Genomic DNA, 27,394 nt, shown 5'->3' on the forward strand with positions numbered 1-27,394 from the left:
GGCAGTGCCGTGCCGAGCAGAGCAGTGCCGAGCCGAGCCCAGCCGAGATGGAGGGTGCCGAGGCGGCGAGTCTGCTGGGGGAGCGCGGCCTGGGGGGGCTGGCCCAGTTCAAGACCTACCGGCGGCGGTGGTTCCTGCTGGCCGCCGTCTGCCTGCTGAACTGCTCCAACGCCATGGTGAGTGCGGCGCGGGGGCGGCACCGGCCCGACCGGCCCCGGCTTCCCCCGCTGCCCCCGCGCACCCTCCCCGCCGCCGGGAGCCGTTCCCGCTGAGCGGCTGGCGGAGCCCCCGCGGCCTGGGGAGGGGGCGGGGGGACGACGACACTCGGCATCGGGGACGCTCCTCCGGAGGGGCGAGGGCGGTGCAGAGCAGGCAGGGCAAACAGCCCTTTCTCCTGCCTACCTGTGACGGAGCTCTGGGAGCAACTCTGGCTGCTGCTGCCACCGCCGAGGGAGGATGGGGTGACAGGGCTCACCTGAGCCAAAACCACCTCCGATCTCTTCCTAGAAGCAGCCACGCAATCTTCAGGGCTCTGCCCCAGTGCCCTGTCTCAGATCCACCCCCTCATCCTTGGAGCACCGGGACTCAGTTATACTCGAACAGCGCGGAGAAGCCTCAGCCTGGCCGTGCCTTAGGGACCGAATAAGCGGGTTTTCCTTTTTTAACCTTGTTTCTCTGGTTACAACTTCGGCCAGCGCACCTCTCTTTCTGACCGGTGGGTTCCGGGGCATAGAGGGGTGGTGATGGGGAAAGGGCAGGATGGAGTGGGAGGGGGTGTGTGATCTGGAAGTGCACAGCAGGAAGTACCGCAGCGTCAAGCCAGACTGGGATAGAGCAAAATGTATTCTGGAGCACACCTCAAATTGCTGCCGAGTCCACTTTGTAGGCCATGGGGTGGAATAGAAGATATGCAGCGTCTGTGAAGGGTCACATGTTTCAAGCCTAAGAATAGGAGAACTGTATTGAAACTCTTTGGGTGGAGCAGCAGGAGTTAGCTCTGCCTTATTGCTGGCCTATGACAGCAGATTTATCTGGTCAGAAAAAGGAGCAAGTAGGTTTCCTTTTGGTGTCTGTTGCACATACAGAACAGTACAGGAGTGATTCTGCACTAAACATACTAGTATGTTAACTTTGTATTGCTTACAGATACTTTAGTCTGAAGGACCTGAAAAAAAAAAGGATACCAGATCACACCCCACCTGTTAGATTAAAACTAAGTTCAGTAATTACCAAGATAAACACATGAAGTTTCCCCTTACCAGGTCCTAGTATGCAAGATGGAAGCCCACATCTTTGCTCACCAAGTCACTGAGGACACTGTTGATAATTATCAGACTGATGTAGAATTATTTATGTGCTTGAGGATTACCATGCTGCGAATGCAGACTGTCTCACAGCCAACATCAGGCACTGCAACCTGCAAACATTTAAATGCTGGGAAGGAAGAGTAGGTATTCCATGATGCAAGAGTGCTGGAGTAAAGAAAAGGAAAAACATAGGGAGAATTTGGCTGTATATGGAAAACAAAAAATGAATATGCCTTCTCAAGGGAAAATCACTGTATCCTTGAAAAGCGTAAAAAAGCGCCGCAGAAAAGCAATGTGAAGCCCCACTGCTTGCTTACAATTAAATTGGCACAGCACAAGAACATTATGTAGCAGGAAAAAACCCACCCTGCTGGAAGTGGACATTGACAGTATGGGTGTAAGAAGCTGTACAAAACCTTTCCAGGATGTCTTGTCAGTCTTTGACTTTGCTGAAACCTTCACAGTGAAACTGGAGTGTTACTTAAAAAGATCCTTTCAATGCATTTGTTAGTATAACTGTCTCCTGAGTCACATTGCTGAAAACTTTGTGGCCCTGAAAGATTGTACTGTTGTCTGTCTGCTTGGTCTCTTGCCAACTTACTGACTGTCCACAGTATTATTTTCCCCTGGTGTGAACTTAAGCCAGAAATTCACCACTTCAAAACTGGGTGCTTAATAAATATCCTAGGGTGGAAATACTGTTTCTAAGCCACTGCAAAGGTCTGGAATGGCAAGTATGCTGACATATGAAGTTGTAATCAAGCATTTCCTGATGCTAAAGTTTATCCTAAATCTGCCTGATAAAAATCATATTGAAATAGAGGGAGTGGTTGAAAGGCCATGAATTCAAAGTGGTTGGTTACCATTTAAAAGTTCCAGATGGAAAGATTAGTTTACAAGTTCTGTGGTGTGAAAATTACCTTGCAAGTTAAGGTGTGTCCTCAATTCCTGTGCAGATGTTGCATGCAGCACTTCATTCTACGTATTCCTGTGTCAGGCTATCTGCAAAATGCATTTGGTGAGGACGCATGACTTCTGAATGGTCTGACTCGGAAAGAACAGATCACCTCATGTGCTGGACGAAGCTTCCAGGACGATGCCTTGTATTCCCCACTCTTACCCCTGCACCCGTGCAGCTTTCTATTAGTGGCCTTCAGTGTCACTAGAAGTGGGAGGCAGGAGACAGTCCTGAGAGGGAGAGACTGTCAGTGTCAGGAAGACAAGGTAGGAGCAACTTAACTGCAGGAAAACACACTTGGTCATGCAGCAAGGGCAGGCTGAGAAAGACGTATTTCTTTGTTCAGTCTGTTTTAGGATTGTGATTGAGCAAAGCCAGGCCAGACCATGTGGTGATGAAAGGGGCACACTTCCCTACTTCCTCGTGCTACACATCATCATGTGAAATTCCCTCTTTAACCAGAGCACAGTGGGATAAATATGCCATAGGGGAGGCTTTTACACCAACAATAAATAGCCCCTTACTTGAAATTTCTATTACTGACCTGAGTTTAAAAGCCTCTGTCTCTCCTTACTATGCAAAGTGGGTACTATCTTACCAGGGATTGGCTCTCATTTCCTAAATACAGCTATTCTGGAAATTCCTGAGCTGATAATGTAGTGTAAGAAAGCCTTTCATTGTCTTAAGAAGGCCATAAGTAGGCATCAGTATAATTCACTTGCTGCCTTAAGTCCTGGGCAGAGAGGCTGTTCTGACCACAGCTAAGCTTAGATGATTGCTCCTCAGCTGTCTCTTGCAACACTCCTGGTGAGGGGTGACATAACTATGCCTGCAGTTGCTCCCCAGATTTGTTTTGTGAAACTGTTGCTGTGGCTTTGTGTGGGTTTTTTAATCTGAAGACTCAGTGTTTAAGAGTATTCATGGTGTGCTGACAGCTGCTGTAGCAGTAAACTTTTGAGGCAAATTCCTTCCTTTTTGCCTCCTCCCTGTGAAGCTGAACATGTGGGAACTTTGTGTTTCACAGGAGGAACTTTTCCTTGCCTTAGCACTAGGGACAGAGAAATGCACAGAAGAATGAAATTAAGAGTGTTTCCTGCCCTGTTTTGTGCTTGTCAGCATGAGCAAGCTAGGGAGGAGAAGAGGAGCAGAGAATTGGAGCTGGCTCACACTTGGCTGCGTGGTTCCTGACTCACCAGCTTGGAGGACTTCTACCACTGCTTAGTGTACTTGGGAGAGGAAGGAGAGCTGCACAAGTGGAGACTGGCATGCTCCAGGGCAGGGTGCGCACGCTTCTTGCCTACACCTGTCTGCTCCAGCAGTGGCCCTGTAGATACTGTGCATGCACACACAGCTGCTGCTGCCTGGCTGTCGGATCCTGCTAGTCCTTCTGAGACACGTAGAGGCTACAGGTGACATCTAGGCGGGGATCTGTCCTATCTAAAGATCACGCCTCTGTCCTTTCTTCCTAGGCTGCTAAGTCAGCATGGGTGCCTTCAGTTTGAGGGCAAGGCTGTTTGCTTCCAGACTGTGTGGCCCTTCTGACCTTGAAGATGAGGAGTCCGGTGTAAGGGCTTCATAGCCCAGTCCCAGGGGAGGAGGAGGCAGCCTGCGTGTCTCAGAAAGACATCCTACCTCACCTGCAAAGCAGTGTCCGGGTGTGTGGGAGAGAGCATGCTGGGATTGCGAGAACTGCTGCAGGCAGTGCCTGACAGGGGATTGGCGACCTGTGCCTGTTACAAAGCAGAAGGTCTCGTTTCATGTAAGTTGTCCCCCTTGGCTTCTCCTTTTTAAGCTGTACATAAAAGGTATTACAGGGGCATTGCTACACTGTACACAGCTATACAGTGTGCCAGACAGTGAAGAGCACTCCATATGGCAGCCTTTGCTAGCTGATACCACCATTGATGTGGCAAAATGGCTTAATTTCCACTCTGCCTGATTACATGTGCTTGCCACTCTGCAAATGATTTTCCTTTTCACTTTTAGCATCTTGTTTTGTTGGTGAGGAGAGTAGACGTTGGTTAACAGCTTGCCTTTCATGGAAAACAACATTTTTGGTAGTGCTTCTGGCAGGGCTACACCTGGTTATACGTGTGATGCATCAATATGTCATTACTGCTCTTTGAGCTCCAAAAATCCTGGGGCTGTGTTTAGTCATGCTGCCTTGTTTGGCTCACAACTGTTGCTTACCAAAGTGTAGAGTCTACAGGAAGTCCTGCTTTCAGCCATCACCTTGCTACCATTGCAGATGGAGAACTGGTGTGGCTCACAGCCCACCAGTAACCTCCTGCAGAAGTGGGAGGGAGGGTGAATGTTGGGCTCCCTTGGAATGTGTGGGGGGAAACTGGGTCCTGCAGGTGAAATAGGTCCTGGAGAGTCTGTGTGGGAGTGAAAACAGTAAAGGCAATAGGGTAGGGGAACTGAACCTGGAGAAGATGGAGGTAGAAGGGGAATGAGAGCAGGAAGAAAACTAGAGCATTTGGGCTGATTCTGGGAGGAAGAGGACTGGATCCACATTGGTGAATCAGTTAAGGGTGTACAAGGGTATCAGAAAGAGCAACAAAGAAGCTTAGAAATGGGGGCAGGATGAGAACAGCTGTAACCTGTTCTTGGTTACAGGAGTGCCCAAGCAAGCCTGCAATTAATGGGGAAGGGAGCAGGCAGTCTCTGGGAGGTGTAAGAGAAGATAAAACAAAATGTCAGCTAGAAGAAAGTTAAAGCAAAGGGAGGGTGAGCAGAAAGTGGAGCCAGTACCCCTCCAACACCAGTACCAGTCAGATGGTTTGACTTCCAGTGCACTTGCTTTCCGTGGTGGTCCCATGTGCTCCATCGTAAAGGAAGTATGGAAGGGGCTGTGTATATAAATAGACTCTGGGTGGAAAACATTTCTGTCATTTTCTTCTTGTGATGGGGCATGGCTACCCAATCATCCAGCTGCGTGCTGAAAGCAGTGGGAGCTGCGGCTGTTCTCCAGTGCTCACGGGTCTTCAGGGGACCTTCTGTCCTCTTCATCAGTTGCTGTGCCCACTGTGTAGAGCACAAGTTTTTATAGTGCAGGGTGTGTGCTGAGGTATGACTTCTTGCCCAGACTAGCATGCACTGGAGCTTTTCTGTCTCTAAACTGAGAAATCACAGGGAGATGAACATGCTTCTGAGGCTTGAGCTCAGGAAAGGAGGAGTGTGGGAACTACAATTCCTGCATTTAGAGAAGGAACGATGTATGTTATTACATATATATTTCAACATCCTGCTAGGTGCATGTCTGGAGGGAGGGAAAAGTCCATCCCAAATGCTGAAGGATCAAATACTATGGTCTGCAACATGAGTGACCATGGCCAATGATATTGTATTGTACTACAGCAGGAGCTGTTATTTGAGAACAAGTAATGCAAAATCTGTGAGGTAATGCAGGGAAGCAAGTTTTGCGAAGTATTAGTGGGCTGAGTTCACAAACCCATTGTGGTTGGCTGGTGTTCAAACACAAGAGACCCTGTGCCTGAGTGGCTCTGCGTGGGCTTCTGTGTAAATGCCTTGACCTAACTGGACTGTGTGGTGCAGTTGACATGCTGGAGGGAAGGGATGCCGTCCAGGGCGACCTTAACGGGCTTGAGAGGTGGGCCTGTGCAAACCACATGAAGTGTAACAAGGCCAAGCGCAAGGTCCTGCACGTGGGTTGGAGCAATCCCAAGCACAACTACAGGCTGGACAGAGAATGGATTGAGAGCAGCCCTGAGGAGAAGGACTTGGGGATGTTGGTTGATGAGAAGTTCAACATGAGCTGGCAGTGTGCGCTTGCAGCCTGGAAAGCCAACCGTGTCCTGGGCTGCATCAAAAGAAGTGTGACCAGCACGTCGAGGGAGGGGATTCTCCCCTTCTGCTCTGGTGAGACCCCACCTGGAGTGCATCCAGCTCTGGGGGCCCCCATGCAAGAAAGACACGGAGCTTTTGGATCGACTCCAGAGGAGGGCCACGAAGCTGATCAGAGGGCTGGAGCACCTCTCCTATGAGGACAGGCTGAGAGAGTTGGGGTTGTTCAGCCTGGAGAAAAGGTGGCTCTGGGGAGACCTTATAGCAGCCTTCCAGTACCTGAAGGGCATCTACAGGAAAGATGGAGAGGGACTGTTGACAAGGGCATGTAGTGATAGGACAAGGGGTAATGGCTCTAACCTGAAAGAAGGTAGATTTAGATTAGATGTTAGGAAGAAATTCTTCACTAGAATTCCAGTTCACCAGTGGTGAGGCACTGGAACAGATTGTCCAGAGAGCTTGTGGATACCCCGTCCCTGGAAGGGACGTTGTTCATGGCCAGGCTGGATGGGGCTTTGGTCTAGTGGAGGGTGTCCCTGCCTGTGGCAGGGAGGTTGGAACTAGATGGTCTTTTAAGGTCCCTTCCAACCCAAACCATTCTGTGATTCTATGATTCTGTGAACTATGCCATGGCCCAGACAGTGGACTCCTGCTGACCTCCAACATCATCGTCTCCAACTTGTTAAGCAGCCCAGCTGTATTCTGCTGTGGGGACTAAACAAGGTAGCTGTTGAGCAGTCAGAGTGTGGGAGTCTGAGCTGGGTGCACCTGAAGCCTTAGAGACAAGGCATTCTTGATCTGTAGGGTGCCAAGCTGGGAATTTTGGAGAAGTTTGCTAAAAGGTTTTGGTTAATTGTAGCCCTGACAGGGCTCAGAAGGGACATAAGCCACAGTGGGTGAGTGGAAATTGCTTGTCACAATTGCAAGTCAAGAAGGGATGTTGACAAGGCCCTGGACTCTCTCAGTTCTGCTGTTGTGAGGTCCATTGAGCTGCCTTCAGAGGAATGCATGTGGACATGGACATGGAAGCGCAGTGCAGAACATAGACTCCGTTTGATGCCTTCAGCACCTCACACTGAGGCTCTAGGTCTGTGTGGCTACACAAGCAATGGAGCTGAGTGCAGCTTGACCATACCACAAGGAAGTATTTCCACAAAGTGAGGCTTGTGCAGGGACTGAACAAGTGTGTAGACAACCCTGCAAGGACAGAGGTTTCAGTCTATTTCTCCTTTTTTTATCTATCCCAGGAGCAACTTGCTTTTGGGGGCTGGCATCCTATAACCCCACACATTATCTCACTTCCTGCCTCTGTCACTGTGACTTACAGTGGGGAGCTTTGATACTGGTTTTGGTGTGCCAAATCTGAGTTAAGACTATGGCCCTTGGGGAGTGGTGAAGAGAGGAAGCTCTCAGTCTCTATTCTACGTCTTTAGAAGTTACAGGGCTTAGACCTCGCCGGGAAAGAACTGCATCATCCTCACTGTGTTCTGCCCGAGGCGACGTGTATCAGGGTAATCCCTGCGTAAGTGCCAGCCTTGGCAGTGCAGAGTTTCAGAAACAACATGTGGGATAACAGCTCTAGCTCCCAGCAGAGGAGCTTGTGAACTACTGTGGATGAAGTCATCATAGCTGGGAAAACCAAAAGCAGAAGGTAGCATACCCACTAGCTTAGCATGGCAATTTCCCTGTGTTGGCAGAACCCACAATGCCACCTCTTTGTTGCAGGGGCATTTGGCAGCCACTTTGACCACAGCTCCTTGCCCAGTTCTTAATTTCTCTGTTAAACATGGTAAACAACACCTGCCTGAATGGGGGCAGACCCATATTTCTTCTCTCCAGACCCCTAAATAAACACACTTCCTATTCCGAAGAACAAACTCAGGCTTGGACAGCCTGCAACTACCCACCTTCTGTGCGCTCCCACATGTACAGTAGAACTGGAGCTCTTGCTCAGGATAGAAGTACGGGGCAGCCCAAATGTGTGGTTTTCAGCAAGGAATGGTTTTAGTAGGTCTAATGGAAACATGCCACAGTGCTTGATCCCAGCTTGCCTACATGTATACAGCCACTGAACACAAAATGCAGTGCTCTGGCTAGTGGCATCAGTCTCCTAATGATGTCATGCATGGGTGAGTGTCTTGTGTGGAGGAACAGGAGGGGTGAAAATGTACCTGAACTTGGCTTGCAAAATGTATCATCTCTGTAATTACACTGTTTCCTGGTACAGTGTTTCATCACCATCTGGAAGGCAGTGAGGTACTGAGAATTGCTGTTGCTGGAAACACACAGCTGGGTTTTGTTTAGCAGGAGTTTAACATCCCATAATCAAACTAATGCTCATGTAGTGATGCTCGTAAATTTAAACAGTTACATTAGCATTACACATTTAAGTTCCCATCCCAATGTGATGACATAAGTTCTGGAAAAAAAAAAGGTGGGTGAAATTTCTTCCTGAGACAAGATGGTAACATCATTCCACATTTCAAGGAATTTTTAAAAAGCTCATTTTATTAGAAGTCCGTTGCAAGTCTCTCAGTGACCTGGAGTAGCCTCCTTGTTGTCTAATGAGTACAATTTCCTTCAGCACCCAGCATCTTCATCCACCTGATTGCAGAAACTGAGTAAACACCAAATCTGCCCCCCGACAGACCTTTGACTGATCCCACATGGTTGTGTCTGAGCCCAGCACAGCGATGCAAGCTTCATGTTGAATGTAGGAGACCTGGCATGTCAGCTCCTTTCAGAGAAGAGAAAAGGGCTGATGCTAGGAGTGCTTGCTAGGACATTGGTAATACATTCAAAGCTTCTCTGTTACTGCCACTTACCTATTGCATCCCTGCCAGGAGAAAAGCTTAGCTGAGCAATGATTTGTGTGCGGCTGTTCTCACACAGTGACGCTAAGAAAGAAGAAAAACCCACCTCCCCTGCTGCTTCCATTTAACGTTGTAGTTTCTGTGGTCTCTAGCATGTAAGAAGTAAACAGGAACACTGGAAATAACAAGTAGCAGAGTGCAGGGACACACCTTCGTCTGGGGTTACCCGAGCCCTTTTTCAGTTACACATTAACGCGCCAGCTGATGCTGTCTGCAGGATGCAGGCTGTGAAGTGGAATGTTGTAATGGCAGAGAGGGGTACCTGGAAAGAGGCAGTGGCTGGAGTTCTTTTGTAGGAAGCTATAGCTGAAGATTTTGTTCACATTTCTGCAAACTTTTATCATCTTGAGTATTTAGCAGCTGCAATATCATCTTCTAACAGTGGAGCAGCTTCTGTACACAATATTGAAACCCGTTGTCAGCTTAGGCTAGCCTTTTTGAAAAGCACCAGAGAGGGCATCTTCGCAAAGAATCCACAGAAAAATCCTTAAATTTGGGGTAGTACCCTCATTTCTTTCCCTTGGGCATGATCTCAAGACCTGATTTGAGGATCAAAGCAGGTCTTGTCATTCCCAGAAGAAACCAGAAGCACATAGCAACCTTATGAAACCAGTGCCTAAAACACGGTTTAGGGAAATGTTTTCAGATATGACACTGGAAGGAAAAGATCAGTAATTATTAATGTACCTCTTGTGTTTTCCTGTTATGTGTTCTCGTATATTGAATAATGCAAATTTTGAGGCCCCTTCCTAGCTGTTGAGTGTGTGTAGGACAGCATGGAATACTGTGTCTCTTGGCTGACACATGGCAAAGTTGTTCTTACAAGGTCACATCCGGGGGTTACTAATGCAACCATAAATATCGGGCTGAGTTTAAGAGGCTTTTAGTTGCAGAGAGGAGATGGCACCCTCTGTTGTGTTTATGCTAACATAGAAGGATTGCTTGTGGTTTACAGCAGGTAAGTAGGTGCATCAGGGGCCAACATGTTGAACCTGGGGACAGAAGAAGGTAGTGACCTCTGCTTCAGCCAGCTCCCAGCAGCAGGACTAGGGGATTGGGGATGAGGTAGTGAAATGGATGAGGTGCTCTGAGCCAAGATAATGATAATATCAGTGGTAAGATAGTCGTAGCATGAGTTAACTGTAGACACTGGGGGTTGGAATTTGTATTACCAGCCTTAACATCCTAATTGCAAGGAGAGACTAAGATAGTGAGACCCTTTGCAACTCAGTTAGACAGCGGGGATGTTTCAGATTTCTGTTCTGGTGGAGGTGTTCATGCTTACCCTTCTTTGCTCTCTATTCTGCAGCTGTGGCTGACGTTTGCTCCAGTGGCTGATAAGACAGCTGCCTACTTCTCCATTTCCCTGGAGATGGTCAACTGGCTCTCAATAGTGTACCTCCTCATCTCGATCCCATTTGGTCTGGTGGCAACATGGGTTCTCGACAGCGTGGGGCTCAGATGTGCTGTGAGTTGAACTGTTCTGTTTCCCTGAGGGTGTTTCAGCCAGACATAGCAGGGGTGACATCTCTGTGGGTTTAGCTGCACAAAGCACTAACATGCATACTGTGAATGGGAGTTTTGCCAAATGCTGCAGAGGATGAGCATGTTGAAAGCTCTGTCCTAGTTTAGTAATAGCTGTCACATCGCCTCGGAGGTGGGGAGCAGTGGGAAAAGTCAGAAAAATGTTGCATCCCTACTTGCCTTTTTCTGCTTCAGTTTTTGTTGTTTTAGCCAACTGACAGGGACAGATTCTGTGACCTGACTCTGTGAAGAGCTTGCTGTAATTGTGTAGGGTTTGCTGTGGAAAAGTGTTAGCACAGCTTTTTTTTTTTTTTTTTGCAGGGCCAGTTTAAGGAGCAGCAGGGCAGGGTGCAAGCAAGGGACACCTGTCTGCTCAGAGCTTGGTCTGTGCTAAGCCAGCTTGGGATCTCCACACAGTCTTCCCAGAAGCAAGAGTGTTGTGGAATGTGGTACTGAAACACTAGCATGCTAGTGGTATAGAAGAGCATTAGTAGGATCCGTATGCTGGATGACTCATTGCCATAATATTTGGATTGTCACAGCAAAATATGGGTTATGGCGCAAAGTTGCAAACAGAGTGTAATTAGTGAACTTTGGATTTCTCATCAATTTCATGACAGTGTCTGCTGTCTTGCATAAGCTACATTGTGGTGTAGTTCTCATCTGGGGCCAGGAGAGCCACCTCGCTCCCTAAGGAGACAGGTAACTCACTGTTTGATCAGGAGCATCCTACAGTGACCCAAAGGGATGGGTGTGGTCTGCAGGGAATTTTCCATGCAGTGAATTACTAAGACCTCATTGTCTCCTGCAGTGTATCTCAGACCCTGCTCATGCTACCCTGTTGCACTAAGTTCTGCCCTTCAGGCTTCAGCACACAATCCCTGGCTGTTTCTGCTTGCTGCAGGTGATCCTGAGCGCATGGCTGAACATGATGGGTAGCATCATCCGGATGTTCAGCGTCCTGAAGTTCCTGAGCTTGGGTTCCCAGAATTACTGGTACCTGTTTGTTGGGCAATGCCTCTGTGCTCTGGCACAGCCCCTTATCATCTTTTCACCGACAAAACTGGCAGCACTATGGTTCCCAGACCACCAGAGAGCGACAGCAAATATGATCGCATCAATGTGTAAGTGATAGCTGCAAAGTAATATAGCTGCCTCCCAGACCTTGCTAGCATTTGTTTGCCTTTCAGAGATGCACCAGGCAGAGGAAGCCCTCTGTACTACAGCCATTTGGCCCTGCAAATTCAGCTCTCCCGAAGAGCCTCATAGCCATGTGCAATAAAACAGTGCTTTCACTATCCCACAAGATAGGCAGGCATTTCCACTCTGGGGAGAAGAAGTGGGCCTTAGCCACATCCAGGTGCAAAGTTCAAAGTAAGCCTCTCAGGTTCCCAACCTTCTTCTTCTCTGCCATGATCATCTTTGCCTAAATATCATAGAGGTTGAGGACAGCCCTCAGTGTTACTAAATCTAAAGTCTGTAGTGATCTTAATTCTGCAGCTTGTTAGGAAGGTGCCCAAATTGCATGTCATGCTAGTGGTCACAGTTGCCAGATTCCGTAACTGGATAGAGGTGATGCTGCTGCAGCAGTTTTGTCCACTGGTTCATCCAGTAGCAAGGCTGAGCATGTATTCCCAGCTGGTATGTATGGATACACAGATAAGAGATACTCAGCTGGCCACAAAAACATTTTGGGGATGCTAAATGCAGCAAGACTACCCACGCAGAAACCACATCTGCCTTGCAAAATGCCTGGAAGCTGGAAAACGAGGGGAGGCACCAGATACACTTGATCTGATCTCATGTCTCTCTTGGCTGCTTTGGGCCCTGCTAGAGATAGGATACTGCACTTGACAGACCTGTTTCCTCCCTCCATGTGACATTTTCCCCAGCAGCCAGAAGAAATCTGTTCCTCCTTTCTCCAAGGACTCGAGAGGTGTCCCAGAAACAGGCTCACTGGCTGCAGCTGGGAAATCTCACAGTACCTACATGTGCGGGGGAGCCCTACCTGCCCTTCCCTCAAAACAGCCAGCAGCCACCTTCCCTCTCCACTGCTTTGGAGTTGTGGGGAAGGGGTAGGCATGGGGAAAAGGGCAGTATAGGAGCACACCTATACAGCTTTCCCAGTTCTGCTGCAAACCCAGAGCACAGGCACTGTTGTTTAGCAAGAATGGATTTATAATGTCAGAACAAATAAATTCTTTTTGCACTCTCTTCCCTAGAATAGGGTGGGCCTGATGGCTCACCTTGTTTCCCAGGGCTGAGATAGACCTTCACCTTCCCTCCTGGAGAAGGAGCTCTGTTGTCAGTGTGGTGCAATACAAGTACTGCCAGGGGCCACTGGGCACTCGGTCCTTCACTGCCCTGAAGGACTCCAGCCTGCAGACAACTTAAGTGAGAGAACAGCCAGAGCAGCCAAAGAGCATTTCTTTCACATACTTTCCTCAGTCCTTACAGGACCAAATGGATTTAACTATGGGAAAGAATAAAACTGAAGAGCAAGGAACAGTGGAAACCCAATACCTGAATCTGTTCAACCTGTGGCATGTTGAGATACCAGCATGAGGACTGAATGGGCTGTGATTGTTATCTGCTGCAATACCTGCATATTGCTGTGTAGAGGGCTTCCATTAATAATACCTGGTTACACCCATTACTGTCTGTTGTACAAAATCAGGATTTCATTTCAAGAAAGTTTAAATATTGCCTAGAAGGAGCATGCGCCACAGCCCCAGTCTGGCGTTTAATTACCTCACTGGCAAATGTCTACATGTTACTTTTCATCTTGATGCTCCTTATCCCCCAGCTATTCAGTCTTGTTGCACCTGTTTGTCAGGTAGTTACGGACAAAGTCACCTTTTCTCTCCTTTGTCTAGAAAGACTGAACGGCTCCAACCCAGTTGCTTTACAGGCACATTTCCCTTTGCCTCTTCCCACGTGTCTCCATGTCTGCCTGTTGCTTATGCAAGCTTTTTCTCTCAGCTTGCTCCAATTTATTGGTACCCATTTCCTGTGTTAATGCCAGAGCAGCACTCATCATTGCAGTACTGTTGGTATCAGTGCTGCACACAGGAACTGGCCCTACAGCCTCCTGCCAGTATCCCCACTGCTCCTGTTAGTGCTTCTGGGTAGGCTTTCCCATGCTTGTGTGCAGGAAAAAATGGACCCTGCACCCCAGATCCTGCTGAGCAGCTGAAATCACTATGACTCAGCTCTGCTCTTGAGTATTTATTGTCTCTCGGTCCTCCCCATCATTCGCAGGGACTTACATAGAGAGAAGCAGTGCAGGGCCAAGAACTGATCCCCTGTGAAGACTGTGATAAATTCTCCCACATCAGAAGAAGTACTTGTCTGAGTCCACTGAAGTGGCCTCTGCTTCATCCATGGGATCTTAACGTACTGTGATCTGTCAGCATTCCATTTTCTGCACCCTGCAGAGTTTTAGTGCACCAGCATTGCTGTCCACAAAACACACAAGCTAATTCTGCAAGCTAATCCACCAGGACCCCCCAGACCATAATGTACAGTTGATTAACTCCAATGATCTCTTTTCCATCCTTAGTCTAGACTCATATAATTTCTCTTCCCAGGAAGAGAAGGCACCTGAAACTCTGTAATTGCTCAGATAGGCTCACTTAGTCTTTTCAAATTTAGCCCAATGCTCACATTTCCATCCCTCACCCATACTGTCTGGAACTGCTTCAGCATGCCAATAGTTGATGGAAACACCTGACAGTAGTTTTCAGGCAGTCCCCTACAATGCCCAGATGCATTTTACCCCAGTGGAGAAGCTTTAATCCATCTCCTTGGAAACTGTTGATTAATTGTATCCATGTACTTAGAAGCAGGTAACATTTCACCAGGATCAAAAAGTGCTCCCAAGTGCGGAGCAGAAATGCTATGGTTGTTGTGTGCTATGGCACTATTAATGATGCCTCAGCAGAATCATAGAACAGACAAAGTTGGAAGGCACCTCTTGGGATTGTCTTGTCCAACCCCCTGCTCAAGCAGGGTTGGCTAGAGCAGGTTTCCCAGGGTCATGTCTAGTCAGGTTTTGACTGTCTTCAAGGATGGAAAGGTTGCAGCTTATATGAGCAATATGTTTCAGTGTTCAACCACTGTCACAGTGAAAAAGGTTATATTCAGACCATTTTCTGTGTTACAGTTTGTGCCTATTGCCTCAGTTTGTGCCACTGGCCACCACTGACAAAAGTCTGGCTCCCTCTACTGTACAACCTCTGATCAAGGTTCTTTTCTCCAGGCTGAACAGTCCCAGCTCTCCCAGCCTCTTTACATACGAGAGATGCTGTGGTCCCTTAATCATGTCTCTGGCCTTTGACTGGACTTGCTCCATTAACGGCATATCTTTCTTGTATTGAGGAGCCCAGCACTAGACTCAGCATTCCAAATGTTTCTCACCAGGGCTGAGTAGAGAGGAAGGATCACCACCTTCCACTTGCTGGCAATGATTTTCCTAATGTGGCCCAAGATGCTGCTAGACACCCTTCTGCAAGGGTGCATTGCTGGCTCATGGTGAACGTGCAGTCACCATATCCTTCTCTGCAAAACTGCTTTCCAGAAGCTTCTCCCGGCTGATCAGTCCCAGCTCTCTCAGTCTCTCCTCACATGACAGAAGCTCCAGTTCCTTAATCATCTTTTTGGCCCTTTGCTGGACCAGTAAGTCTGTGTCTCCCTCCTACTGGGAAGCCCAGAACTGGACACAATACTCCAGATTTGGCCTCACTAGTGCAGAGTAGGGGGGAAGGATCACCTCCCACTGAAAACACTCTGCTTAATGCAGCCCAGGGTGCTGGTGACCTTTATCATGAGGTTGTGTTGCTGGCTCATGGTCAAGTTGGTGTCCACCAGGACCCTTGCGCCCCACACCAGGTGCTTCTCTGCAAAGCTGCTTTCCAGCTGGTCAGCCTCAGTGTGTACTGGTGGCTGGGGTTATTCCTCCCTAGGCGCAGGACGTTACATTTCCTCTTGTTGAACTTCACAAGGTTCCCTTCTGCCCATTTCTTCAGCCTGTTGAGGTTCCTCTGAACGGCAGCATAGCCATCTCTTCAACAGCTGCTCCTCCCAGTTTTACATCATCTGCAAATTGGCGGGTGCACTCTGCCCTATCGTCCAGGTTTTTTGTTAAGATTAAGCTGTATTGGCCCCAGTATCAACCCCTGGGGTGCGTCAGTAGTGACAGGCCCCTGGATTTCACGCCAGTGATAATAGTCTTCTGGGCCCAGCTGCTTAATTGACTTTCAGTTCATCTCATCGTCCACTTATCTAGACAGTACTTTGTCAGCTTGTCTGCGAGGATGTTATGGGAGACAGTGTCAACAGCCCTAGTAAAGTTGAGATAAAAAAATCCACTGCTCTCCCCTCATCCACCCAGCCAGTCATCTCACTGTAAAAAGCTTTATAGGTTGGCTAAGCATTTCTCCTTTACTGACTACTCGTGTTCACCTTGTTGCCCTTCATGTGCCTGGAAATGGCGTCCAGGATTCATTGGTCCATGACCTTTCCAGGGATCAAAGTGAGACTGAAAGGCCTGGAGTTCCCTGGGTTCTCCTTCTTGCCCTTCTTGAAGACGAGAGTGATGTTCGCTCTCTTCCAGTCCTCAAGAACCTCTTGGAATTGCCATGGCCTTTTAAAGATAACCAGGAATGGCCTTGCAATGAAAACAGCCTGCTTCCTCCATGCTCATTGGTGCATCCCATCAGTCCCATGGACTTGTGTATGTCTCGTCTATTTACTGTTCCCTAACCTCTTCCTCCTCCACTGAGGGTAAATAGTCCTTGCTCCAGGCTTTACCTCTGGTCTCAGGGCTGAAGGGCAGTCCTACCAGAAAAGACTGAGGTGAAGAAGTCATTGAATACCTTGGCCTTTTCCATGTTCTTTGCATGTCTACTGCCCCATCCAGCAGCAGGCCCGCATTTTCCCTAACCTTCCTTTTGCTGCTAAAGTACTTGTAGAAACCCTTCTTGTTGCCCTTTATATCTGTCACCAGAATCAATTCCAGGTTGGCTTTGGCTTTCCTAACCCCATCCCTTCACACTAGTGGAAAATCAACTTCACTTGTTTGACTGTTTGCAGAGCATCTCCTTAAAGTTAGAAAATTGTCTCCTGGAATTTTGGACATTCCCAAGCTGAGTCCCAGGAGTGCTGCTTCACATGCTGCTCAGCTCCAGCCCCATAACAATGCAACCCTCTACTCCAGTACAGACAAGCATCTAAGACTCTCTTCTGCCATGTGATTTTTGTAGTTGGTAGCAGAGATCAACTTTTATGCCAGATTGGGCTTTACTGACTAAATGGATTGGTTTGAAACCTGTCAGGAATGACCTAGTGTCACTTTAGCAAGCTATCATAGGGCTTTCCTGCTTTTCATACCCTTTTGGCAAAGAAGACCAATGGCATCCTGATGACCATTGGGAAGAGCATTGCCAGCAGCTTGAGGGAGGTCTCCTGTCCACATCTGAAGAGCTGTGTCCAGTTCTAGGCTCCTCAGTACAAGAAGGACATGGACATACTGGTGTAAGTCCAGTTAAGAACCACTAAGACAATTAAGAGAATGGAGCATCTGTCATGCCAGCTGAGGCTGAGAGAGCTGGGACTGTTCACCCTGGAGAAGGCTCAGGGGGGTCTTATCCATATGGATGCACACCTAATGGCATAGGGGGAGTAAAGAAGGGAAAGCACCTGTGTTTTTTAGTGCTGCTATATAACATCAGGACAGATTCAGTGGATTCATCCATCTTCATTTTGTCCCTTCAGCTTAGGGACAGTTACTGAGGCAGCCTTGTGAGGATCAGGACACTGCAATTCATAGATAAAAACCAGTTTACATAAGTTAAGGGCTGTAGGGAAGCAGGTTAATAGAATGGACTTCATGGGGGTGAGGGAACAGATGTGGCAACAGCAAGACCACACAGTCAACTTCTCCCAAGTGTTCCCCTCCTGGTTTCTCCCTATATATGCCTTGTTCTGTCCTTACTTTTTGCTCTGCTGTGCACTGCAGCTCTGGTGCCAACTGGCAGTAGGGGTGGACACAAGATTCTGACTGCTTGTATGAAAAAAGTGTCTCTCTGTTTTATTTCCTTCTAGCCAATCCCTTGGGTATTCTTATAGCAAATGTGCTGTCACCTGCACTAGTTCCTGAAGGAAAGCACATCCCACTGATGGTAAATGAAAACTGCTTTAATCAGCCAGCTGGGCTGATTGGCGTCCAGCTGCTTTATTTATTTGGAGGCAGTGCAGCTGGAAAGACTGGTAACACATCTTGTCTTTGTGTTGTATAGCTGGGTGTTTATGCCGTTCCAGCAGTAACAGCCTGTGCTCTAGCAACTGTGGGGATTCGTGAGAAGGTTCCTCCAACACCTCCTTCGGCCAGTGCCACTAACTCCACCTCCCAACCATTCCTCACGGGGCTCAAAATGGTAAGTGCTGTAACAGAGAGAAACCAGTGCTGGAGTGAGGGGTACAGCCCTGCCAGACAGGGATATGCTGGGGAATCTGCCAGCAAAGCAGACTCTGAACTCCACTCCACCAAACCCGCCATGGAAAGCCCTCTGAAGGAGACTAGGATTCCTTCGTTCCTCAGGGAGTGGAAGCTGCTCACAGCAAAGCTGCGAGAAATGCTATCTGACCATTCAGCCATGGGCTGGATGCCATTCAGCTAGCTCAAACAGGTGCACCTGGGCTCATCCAAGAGGACCACACAACCTGAGACTTCTGAGCAGATGTGGTAACAGGTAGGACAGCATATGGCAAAGTGAAGGAAGAATTTGGGCATGGAAGAGATCCTTCCTCCCTACGTGGTTCCCATTTTAAATTGTCCTGTGACTGAACTGACCTGAGAGAGCCAAACTCCTCTAATGATCACAGAGTTGCCCTCTCAACATTTCCAGCTGAGGGGTCAAAACTACTGACTCTGAAGTCTACTATCATAGCCAGGCCTTTTTGCCCCTCCACTTGTTTAAATGATACATTAACTTCTTTCTCTAGCTCCTGAGAAACAAGCCGTACATCATCCTAGCAGTGTGCTTTGGAGGAGGAATTGGGATGTTCACCTGTTTTTCAGCTCTGCTAGAACAGATCCTTTGTGAAAAGGGGTATTCTAATGTGAGTATTCCTCCTTTCCTCCCCATTGTCCACATCATCTATGATACAATCAAAATTATTTTCCCTGACAAGGAACTCAGAGCAAAATGAAGACAGTTGAATATGCTGCACTGTCTCGTATCTTATTTGCTGATGTTACCTAATATAGATTAAGCAGTACATTAATCCAGGGCACAATCTCTCACTATAATGGATGATCTGCATTTTCATTACAGCCCATGGCCAGACTCCCATTTGCAAATGGAAAGCCTTTAGTCCTCAAACACTTTTTGGGAAAAAAGAGTATTGTTTTTTTTCTAAACCACTCCAGAGTGCTCATGTCTGTGCAGCCTTCTGCCACCTTCCCCAGAATGGGATGGGACCCAGACAGGTCCTAGAGTGAAGCTGAAGGCAGGCTGATGCAAGCGTCTTTTCCTCTTTGCACAGTCTTGCATGAAGCCAGGGCAGCAGAGGAAGTCACAGGTACTGTGACAGCTGTTTCCCCATCCTTCCCATGACATCAGCCAGATGCCACTTTTATAGTTGAGCACAGCATGTGCATAGCTGGTTCCTCCTGCTCTCTCCCTGCAATAGCAAGGGGCTGCCCCAGTTCCTGTGTTTCCCCTCAGACACTTCAATCCTGCTACTTGTATCTCCATGGGGGTCCTCTTAAAACACCTCTCCAGCTGTTATGTATGCACATCTACATATCTGGTCTCTGTCCCCTCCCTCTCGACTCCCAGGTGTGATACCTGGCTCAGTGCTCCATCACCAGGTCCATTGGCTTTTAACTGGAAACCTTTTAAACTTTGCAGCCTTACTTTCTGTGCATCATAATGCTTTTGTCTGTGTGTGACTGGCTTACCCTGGCCCTTTAGCCCACTGAAGCTATTCCAGATACCCTTTCATTCCAGTCTGGCCCTAAGGCTCCCAAAAGTTTTTACCCAAATTTGCTAAAGCTTCCTGGCTTTCAGGATTGGTGTCTGCATTTGTATTCTTACCAAGCTGAAGGAGCAGTACAGGCAAAGATAGTCAGTGCAGGCAACAGAGCATGTCCCCTAACCTAACTACTGCTCACTGCCTCTCTAATTAGACCTCCTCACTGCAGCCGGGTGATGCTGTGTCTCGTCTAACATGTTTTGGGGCTGCCACCTGTGTGGAAGGCATTCCACCAGTGCAGGTCCCTGGTCAGAAAAGGGCCAGGAAGATGATTATAAACAGGAGGAGATCCCAAGGCAGTTGGACCTGTTACCACCAGTGTGGACAAGGCACCTGATTGCCCCTGGAGGAGCCAAGAACAGTCCATGCCTGGGCTGGAGCATTTCATGCCAGGGAACTGCTGCTGCTCTGCACCCAGTGTGCAGAGACTTGCCATCCATTGAGACCTTGGGAGTGCTGCAACCCTGCTGTCCCCACACACTTGTAGCAGCACCTGGGCCCTGCTGTTTGCTACTCAGAGCCATGTGGAGGCCTCAGCTATTGCAATGGGCAGGGAAACTTTTCCTACTTCAGTGACACACTAGCAGCAGGCAGACAGGGCAGTGACATTAAAACCTCTTTCCTAATTGCTCTAGTTGCTCAGTTACTTGTTCTTCTGCCCTCCAGGAATTTGCTGGCCTGAACGGTGCACTGTTCACAGTGTGTGGTTTGTTGGGTGCTTTCCTGCTAGGCCTATATGTCGACAGGACAAGGAAGTTCATAGAGTCCACCAAGATTTGTTTCTGCCTGAGTGCACTTGCCAGCATCGTGTTCGCAGTGGTGAGTTCTCCCTTGCATTGCACCATACCTGTGGGCTTAGTTCTGTTGCCACCTGATGAATCATCAACTCAAACCAAGGTCATTTGATGTCATTATTTATTAAGCCATGTGTTATGCTTTGGGATTATGTCTCTGGGGTAAGAATGTTTTAAAGAAAAACCCTTTACTGAGGATTTCACGGTCACCGTGGAGCCTAAGATAGACTGCTTCAGGATATAAATAAATTGGCATAATTCTACCTCCTTACATTGGATCACCATGTTTGTTTACTAGCCCTGAGACCATTCTTTCCAAAAAGAAATTGAATTGCTAAATATCCATCTTAGAAAAATGAACAAGAATGCCATAGTTTTCCCAACACCTGCCTTTAACAGTGGTGGCTGCCAGGAGTGTAGGATTAGCAGAAAGGACCCCATTATGTGCCGAGTTCTGCAGTATTTCCTGAAGGAGGAAAAGACAAGGGAGACGCAGAAAAGGGGGACAAGTGAATCCAGCCAGGAGAGGAATGCAGAACATGGAGACTTTATACCCATGGGGCTGGAGTGCAAGTACTGCGCTCAGGTGTAGCCATTGCCAGTGGGAGCCATCACCCAGCAGGAACCTGAGTGTGAGGAACAGGACTCATAGCACTGTGGAGGACCCAGACTAGTGCAGGTCTCTGCTTTCCCAGCAGGCTGGAGCTGTGCATTTCTCCTGCGTGTTGAAAAACCCAGACTTTGAATACACTTTCCTGTGGGCCGAGATCCCAGTGATGTTAGCTCCACTTTGAAGAGACAGACAAATGCAATGCTTTTCTGAGTGTAGGACAAGGTGCCTAAAGCAGACCTTGCATTTCCCCCTTTAGTACTCCGGCATTTGTTGGGGGATGCTCTGCGTGCCTGGGCTCAGGTAAAGCACAGAGTAAGCAAGGGGATGTGTCAGGAGCAACCAGCAAACCTTTCCCTCCTTCCCTCCCCTCCATCCCCTTTGTCCCATACAGATGAACTACTAGTTCAGAGTAGGAAAATGCAAAAACACCCATTCAAATCTGCTTAATGCCTTGACACTTTGAACTCAGACACACCGAGTTTTCCTTGACTTTACCAGTTCAGCTGGGCCAGACCTGCTGCAGCCATGCCAGGAGAGATACCTCATGTTCCTCTGTGGGAATTTATTACATGGTTAAGGAAGGAGGTACCAGCACCGTGGCTGCAGGATTTGTGCCCTTGACTTTACTAGCATTGGCTGGACAAGGTCATGCTCTTTCCTCCAGAGCTAGGGACAAGGCTGTTCTAGGCACTAAACTCCAGGATTTGTGAATGTTTCAGGTGGTTTTTTGTTTGTTTTGTGGGGGGTTTTGGTGGTAAAACCCTAAGGTTACAAATATTAGACTGACATGATATGGAATAGTTTTCCTTATCAATGATCTGCAGCAACCCAGTGAATTCTCATACATAACTCAATGCAAACACCACTTCTGAGATGTTAGCTTGCACTGGGAGGAAGGTGCGTGTTTCACTTGGTGCTGGAGATACGCTGAGCACACTCCTGGTAAGTTACTGACCAGGAAGTCAAGTGACAGTAATGCGTCCACACCAGCGCTTTTCAGGTAATTCTGCTGATCCTCTCTCCCCTCGCTTAAATTCAACAGATAAATCTCCATTGTGTAGCCATTTGTTGGCTCTAGAGGGTTGGAGGTAAAAGAGACATTTCAGGAACAAGTAGGGAAGGTACTAGTGAGAACAGTGAGCCCTTGGGGCTTCCTGCAGCTTATGGGTTCAGAGACTTTCTGCACAGCAGTGCTGACACTGAGACTTTGGTGTTGCTTTTCTGCCTGCAGGCTTCTAGGTTCAGACACCAGGCTGTCACGCTGGCCATCAGCAGCTCGCTCTTTGGTTTCTTTGGTTTTGCCATCTACCCCATTGCCATGGAGCTGGCAGTGGAGTGCTCCTACCCCGTGGGAGAGGGCACATCTACAGGCCTGATTTTTGTTGCGAGGTAAGCTGGCAGGTGAAATGCCATTGACAGCTGAGCTTGGGTTCAAAAACACACACACACATAAATGCGCAGATAGAGAAGAGCATGGACTTCAGTGCTAGCCATCCTGCTGAACTTCTCTCTGGCTGGCTGAGCCATAGAGTGGAAGAGCTGCAGATTTTAAAGCAAGAAGGAGAATGTGGAATTGGTGCAAGAAAAGCAAGAAGGAAGAGGAAGGTCTCCCTTGCTTGGCACAAAGCAGGATTCAGTGATGCCCAGCATCACTTACCTATGAAGCAAATGGGGGCTGTATGCCTGAGAAGGGCACCCCTTCCCATGGCAGTACAGGGACTTGTCAGGTCTCAGTGCTCTGCTGAGGGAGGTGGGGCTCATCACTCACAGGGCAGCTGGCCACAACAGTTGGGGCAGTGACAGTCCTTCCTGTGATCAGTTTACGTGCCTAGAGCTGGCACTGGACTGCAGCAGGAATGACTTGCTGGAGCCCTGAGCAGTGATATACGTGGCCTGGTCCCGCACGTGTGTGTATCAGGTGGAGCTGCAGCAGCAAGAAACATCAGTCAAAGAGTGGCATTAGACACTGTCTTTGAAGGCTGTTGTCTTCCACTGGTTGCGGACTTTGTTGCTGCTGCCAGCCAACTATGAATGAGGAGGAGGCTGAAGTCATAGCCTGACTTTCTCCCATCTTCAGCCCTGCAGTGAGACGTATTTCCAAGTCTCTGCCCAGTGACTAAGCGTCAGCTCCCTGACAGCTCTAGTTCAACACCTGCCTGCCTCCAGAGGGAGGGTATAGTAGTCATGCCACGCTGGCTCTGAGTCTGGGGGTGTGCTGAAAGGCTGACCTGGACACCCTGTGAGGCAAGGCCAGCTAACCAAGCACCTGGGCCAGAGGAAGCCAGCAGTAGCTTTCTCTGATAGAAGGACCCTGTTCCAGAAAGGGGCCTCACTTTCTTCCCGCTGGGGAAGCTGGGCTTCTCTGCAGCGCTGATGAATCAGGCACGTGCCATGACCGCATGTTGGTTTCTCCCCACAGCCAGATTGAAGGAGTTATTTTAATGATTCTGCTACAAGCCCTCACCATCCGTGTTTCTGAGGACCCATCCTCCACCTGCGCCCTTGACCAGGATGGAGCCCTGGACTGGACAAGTAAGTATGTCCTTGGGATACTATGCTGGATGCTGAGTTGCACCCCATGTACCCGCCCCCCACTCTCCTCCAGGTCTCACTGTGAGGGTGCCTGCAAGACTAATTCCTGTTGCAGAATGTCTTTTAGCCTCCTTTCCCAACCAGATGGTGCACTCCTTGCTGCTCCTGCTAAAACAGGCCTGCATGATTGAAATGGGAAGACCTCTAAGATGCCATGAATGCTGCTGCTGGCTCTAGGTTAAAATTTCTCTTACAGCCACCCTGCAGAGAGCTGAGCTTCACCAAGCTAGAAAGCAGCTCTTCTGAGTGGAAAGACACTGTCCACATAGCATAGCCTGTGCTGCTTTGCAGTGTGAAAGGCCAAGATTACAAATGCATTGACTGAAAGTTATTTCTCTTGCTTCACGCAGCTGCCTGGATTTGTAACATGCCAGTACAGCTTTGTTCTGACTTATTCCACATTTTCCTTCCTTTCCTAGCTGGTCAGGAGAAGAGATGGCAACTGAGGTGAATGGGAGCACAAATGTGTTTTCACTGCAGACTAAATCCTGGTCTTGATCTCTCAGCTGCTTCATATTTATGCAATGCTGACACCAGGTCCTGGGGACACCCCATAACACAAAGGCTGGCAAACACCTTTTTAAAATATCCTCCTCGGCTGAGCAGAAACTCGTCAGAACAAGCTCCACTAGCTGGCAGGGAACAAGGCTTCAGAATAATTGCCCAAAGAAGCAATTTGACTGCTTCATGTCTGAAAGCCCACAATTCTCCATCTCATCAGATTAGAGCTGGATCTCATGATTAGGTACCCATTTCTACTCATTTTGCAGTCTGATACATGCAGAGACATCTGTGGAGAAAGGCATGGAGATTTTTGAGACACTGCTGGAATGAGAATGTAACTACTTTCAGGCTTTGTTGCATTGCTTTTTAGATTTTTATTTTCTTTTTCTTTTTCTTCAGAAAAGGTTCTTTCAACACAAATTTTTCTTTGGTTAAAGTTTATCCTTAGCGAACATTTCTTACATTTTGCTATCAGATGATACAACAAGAATTCCTACCTGTGGGACTTGTTCCCTTATGAAGCTCAAGTGTTTTGATTCAGTCTTTCTTGTAACTGTCTTCACCACCCTCCAACACACAAATGTGCACACATACACAGGAACACACACTCCCACAAACACACTATGTGCACCCCTGTAAGACCCCCCAACCTGTGGGGTCATGCAGGACAAGAGCCTTGGAAACTTTCCACATTTCACCCAAATCCTCTTCCTATGCCACTGTTACACGAGACAAGGTTTGGCTGTTACCAAACTGGCATTGCCCCACTGTGAGCTGCATACTGTCCTCAAGGGTTGCCCTTGGGAAGAGATCGCCCAGGCTGTGCAGCTGCTGGGGAGCTGACCTCCAGACTTCTGCACCCATGGGGAGCTGTGAATTCACCACCTAAAAGTGTATCTTCCTTGCAGCTCCAGTGCTGGTGCTAGCTGGCCTCTGCAGTGCTATGGCTTGTTTCTACGTCATCTTCTTCCACACTGACTACAAGCGGCTCCACGCTGAGACAAACAGTGGTGATTTGGTCAAGGCAGAAGATACACCAACAGCAGATGTTCCTGAAGCCTAACCAGGCCAAAAAGGGGATGCCAAGGGCCCAGGAAGGGAAGGACTCAGGCCTGTGGGCAGGGACTATGACTGCAAATGCTCAGCTGGCACACTGGGATATCCAGGTCCTGTTACACAACGAGCAAGGGCTAGCGCAGAGTCACCGGGACGCCTTTGCTGTGCTTCCCTCAATCTTGTATTTATGTGCAAGTCTGGGCTGTAAGGCTGCACTGCCAGAAAGGTCAGAGTGGAACTGGACAATTATGCAGGTAACATGGATTTTTAGCTGACTTGATTCAAGCTAAAGAAGTGTTGCAGAGGAGAGGAGCATCATATTTCAGTCATTTTTTTCATTTTCATGTACTTGGATCAGGGGTTAAGCTTTTGGAGCTGTGGAAGCTGTGCCTATCACAAACCTACTGCAAAACTTCTGTATAAGGACTGTGGTTCTTGTATGGCATAGCAACTCTTCCACTCTAAGGTTGGAGCTAATTGTGCCTCTTAGCTAAGGGCAATAGGAGCCAGAGCATCCTTCTGTTGCAGCAGGGAAGTCTAGGTATGTGATCTGTAGTACAAGTCTGTTACAATGAGCCACTTTGTCCTCTCCTACAAGAGGAAAATAAAAGCCCTGCCTGCAGTGCCACCTGTAAAAGGAAATATCAATAAGCAGCAGAAGTTAAATATGGCAGCATTCCTCACCCTTCTGGTCCCCTGCCAGATGCTGAGACATTGAGGATAAGCTTGTTACTTGGGTTTCTGTTGTTTCTTCATCTCTCCTGCAATTCCAGTGGTTTAAGTTTTCCACAAGAAGATGAACCTGCTGGTGTAAGATTAGGGGAGTGTACCCTCCCCAGCCCAAGGCATAGGGGAACACTGAGAGGGCAGCTCTCCTTTTGGGGAAGCACACAGCAGTGGTTGGTGCTGGCAGAACTGGCACTTAGAGAATGCAGGGACCTGTCATAAATTTCTGCAGATTACAGGGGCTTTTTGGGGAAGACCAAGTGAGAGAAATCAACAAGCACCTCCCAGTTCTGTCTGCAGCTGATAGCTATTCTTCAGTGTTAGAAGAGATGGGTAGTGACACAAAAGATCCCATGTGGAGTTCAGTTACTCTAACAATTGCAACGGTACAAGTAGATTTTCCATTTTACACTACTTTCACCGCAGTCCAATGTTCTGCTTTGGTGTTCAGGTATAGATGTACAACCTGAGAACTTTTTACCCCATAACATTTCAGTGGTAAAAAAATGAGATGGATGGGACTTGGTGATGCTTCATACCATGCATTTTGCAAGGGGATCTGAGTACTTGCGGATTAAGGGAACTTGATACAAATTGGGCCTGTGACTGGCTTTGTCCAGACCAGCACAGGGTACTGTCCCAAAGCACAGGGTACGCTTTCCCTGAGAAACACTGCATAGTCTCTCAGTGCCTGAATTCTCTTCCTCATTAGCAGTTCTAAGGCTTTCCCTGTGTCAAACACCTAGCTGCATCCCTCTAGGGAGCCTGCCAGTTCCTACAGCTCCAGCTTTGTCCTTGATGTTTGTCCAACGGAGCAGGAAGGAAGTCTGAAACTGAGGTGAAACAAGGTCACTTTGGACCTGTCAGAGGAATGAGATCAGCTGGCTTTTGCAAAACTAGCTTGTCAGTTCTGCAGCCCTGGACCTAATACACTGAACAGATTAACACCAAATTTACCTGCCACTCCTGAGTCCTACTGTACTGGGAAGCAAGAAGCACTTGGTACTTTATAATTTTATATATTTACAAATGCTTATGTTTTTTAATAAAGGGTGGTTTAAGAAAAGATTAATCTTTGCTCACTGTATTAAACTTTTAAAAGTATTTTATAGATGCTATGTAGCACAAACCAAAGGTCTCCATATTTCCAGATCTGCATTAAGTTGTGCTCAAAATGATGATGTGAAATGGTATCTCAGATCCTTAAAATGACAGTGTGAAATTAGGTTAAGCTACAGTTAGCTCTATTTTAAAGGATAGGTTAAAGGAGTGAGGACACACTGCTAGCAAATGTCTCCAAAACCTGTCGTTGTCCTAGTCAGAGAGTCTGCCTTGCACCAGCTAAGACACTCTTAACCTTTATCCAGGCATATAACAGAGATTTGAAAGGGGAGATTTTTTTTCTGTCTACTAATGCGTCAGACATATAGGTGTGTGAGGCTAATTCTGAATTCGTAATGTGTAGTGGAGCAGGTTGCTCCTCCACTATATGGTTTGTTGTACCCCGGCAGCATGCCATAGAGGGGTTATGGCGTTGCTGTGAGTGAGGCCAGGTACCTCGGACAAATACCTAACTTGCACCATCAGCTGTTTCTGCTTGC

At 48.0% G+C, this 27,394-nt stretch overlaps 1 protein-coding gene across 2 annotated transcripts; it reads left to right on the forward strand.

Moving 5' to 3' along the window:
• On the forward strand, nt 1–26,859 carry SLC49A3 (solute carrier family 49 member 3). 2 transcript variants are annotated; one of them, XM_054810397.1, is made up of 10 exons: nt 1–176; nt 10,255–10,413; nt 11,374–11,593; nt 17,574–17,650; nt 17,768–17,905; nt 18,474–18,590; nt 20,175–20,327; nt 22,147–22,304; nt 23,335–23,447; nt 24,920–26,859. In XM_054810397.1, exons 1-10 carry the CDS (start codon nt 48–50, stop codon nt 25,072–25,074), a joined length of 1,419 nt encoding a protein of 472 aa, XP_054666372.1. In that variant the 5' UTR covers nt 1–47; the 3' UTR covers nt 25,075–26,859. The 2 variants fall into 2 exon arrangements, with proteins under 2 accessions (XP_054666372.1, XP_054666373.1); XM_054810398.1 differs by lacking the exon at nt 17,574–17,650 and having other exon boundaries at nt 18–176; nt 17,790–17,905.
• The last annotated feature ends 535 nt before the right edge of the window (nt 26,860–27,394 follow it).

Source organism: Grus americana, chromosome Z, assembly GCF_028858705.1.
Source record: "Grus americana isolate bGruAme1 chromosome Z, bGruAme1.mat, whole genome shotgun sequence".
Lineage (NCBI taxonomy): Eukaryota > Metazoa > Chordata > Aves > Gruiformes > Gruidae > Grus > Grus americana.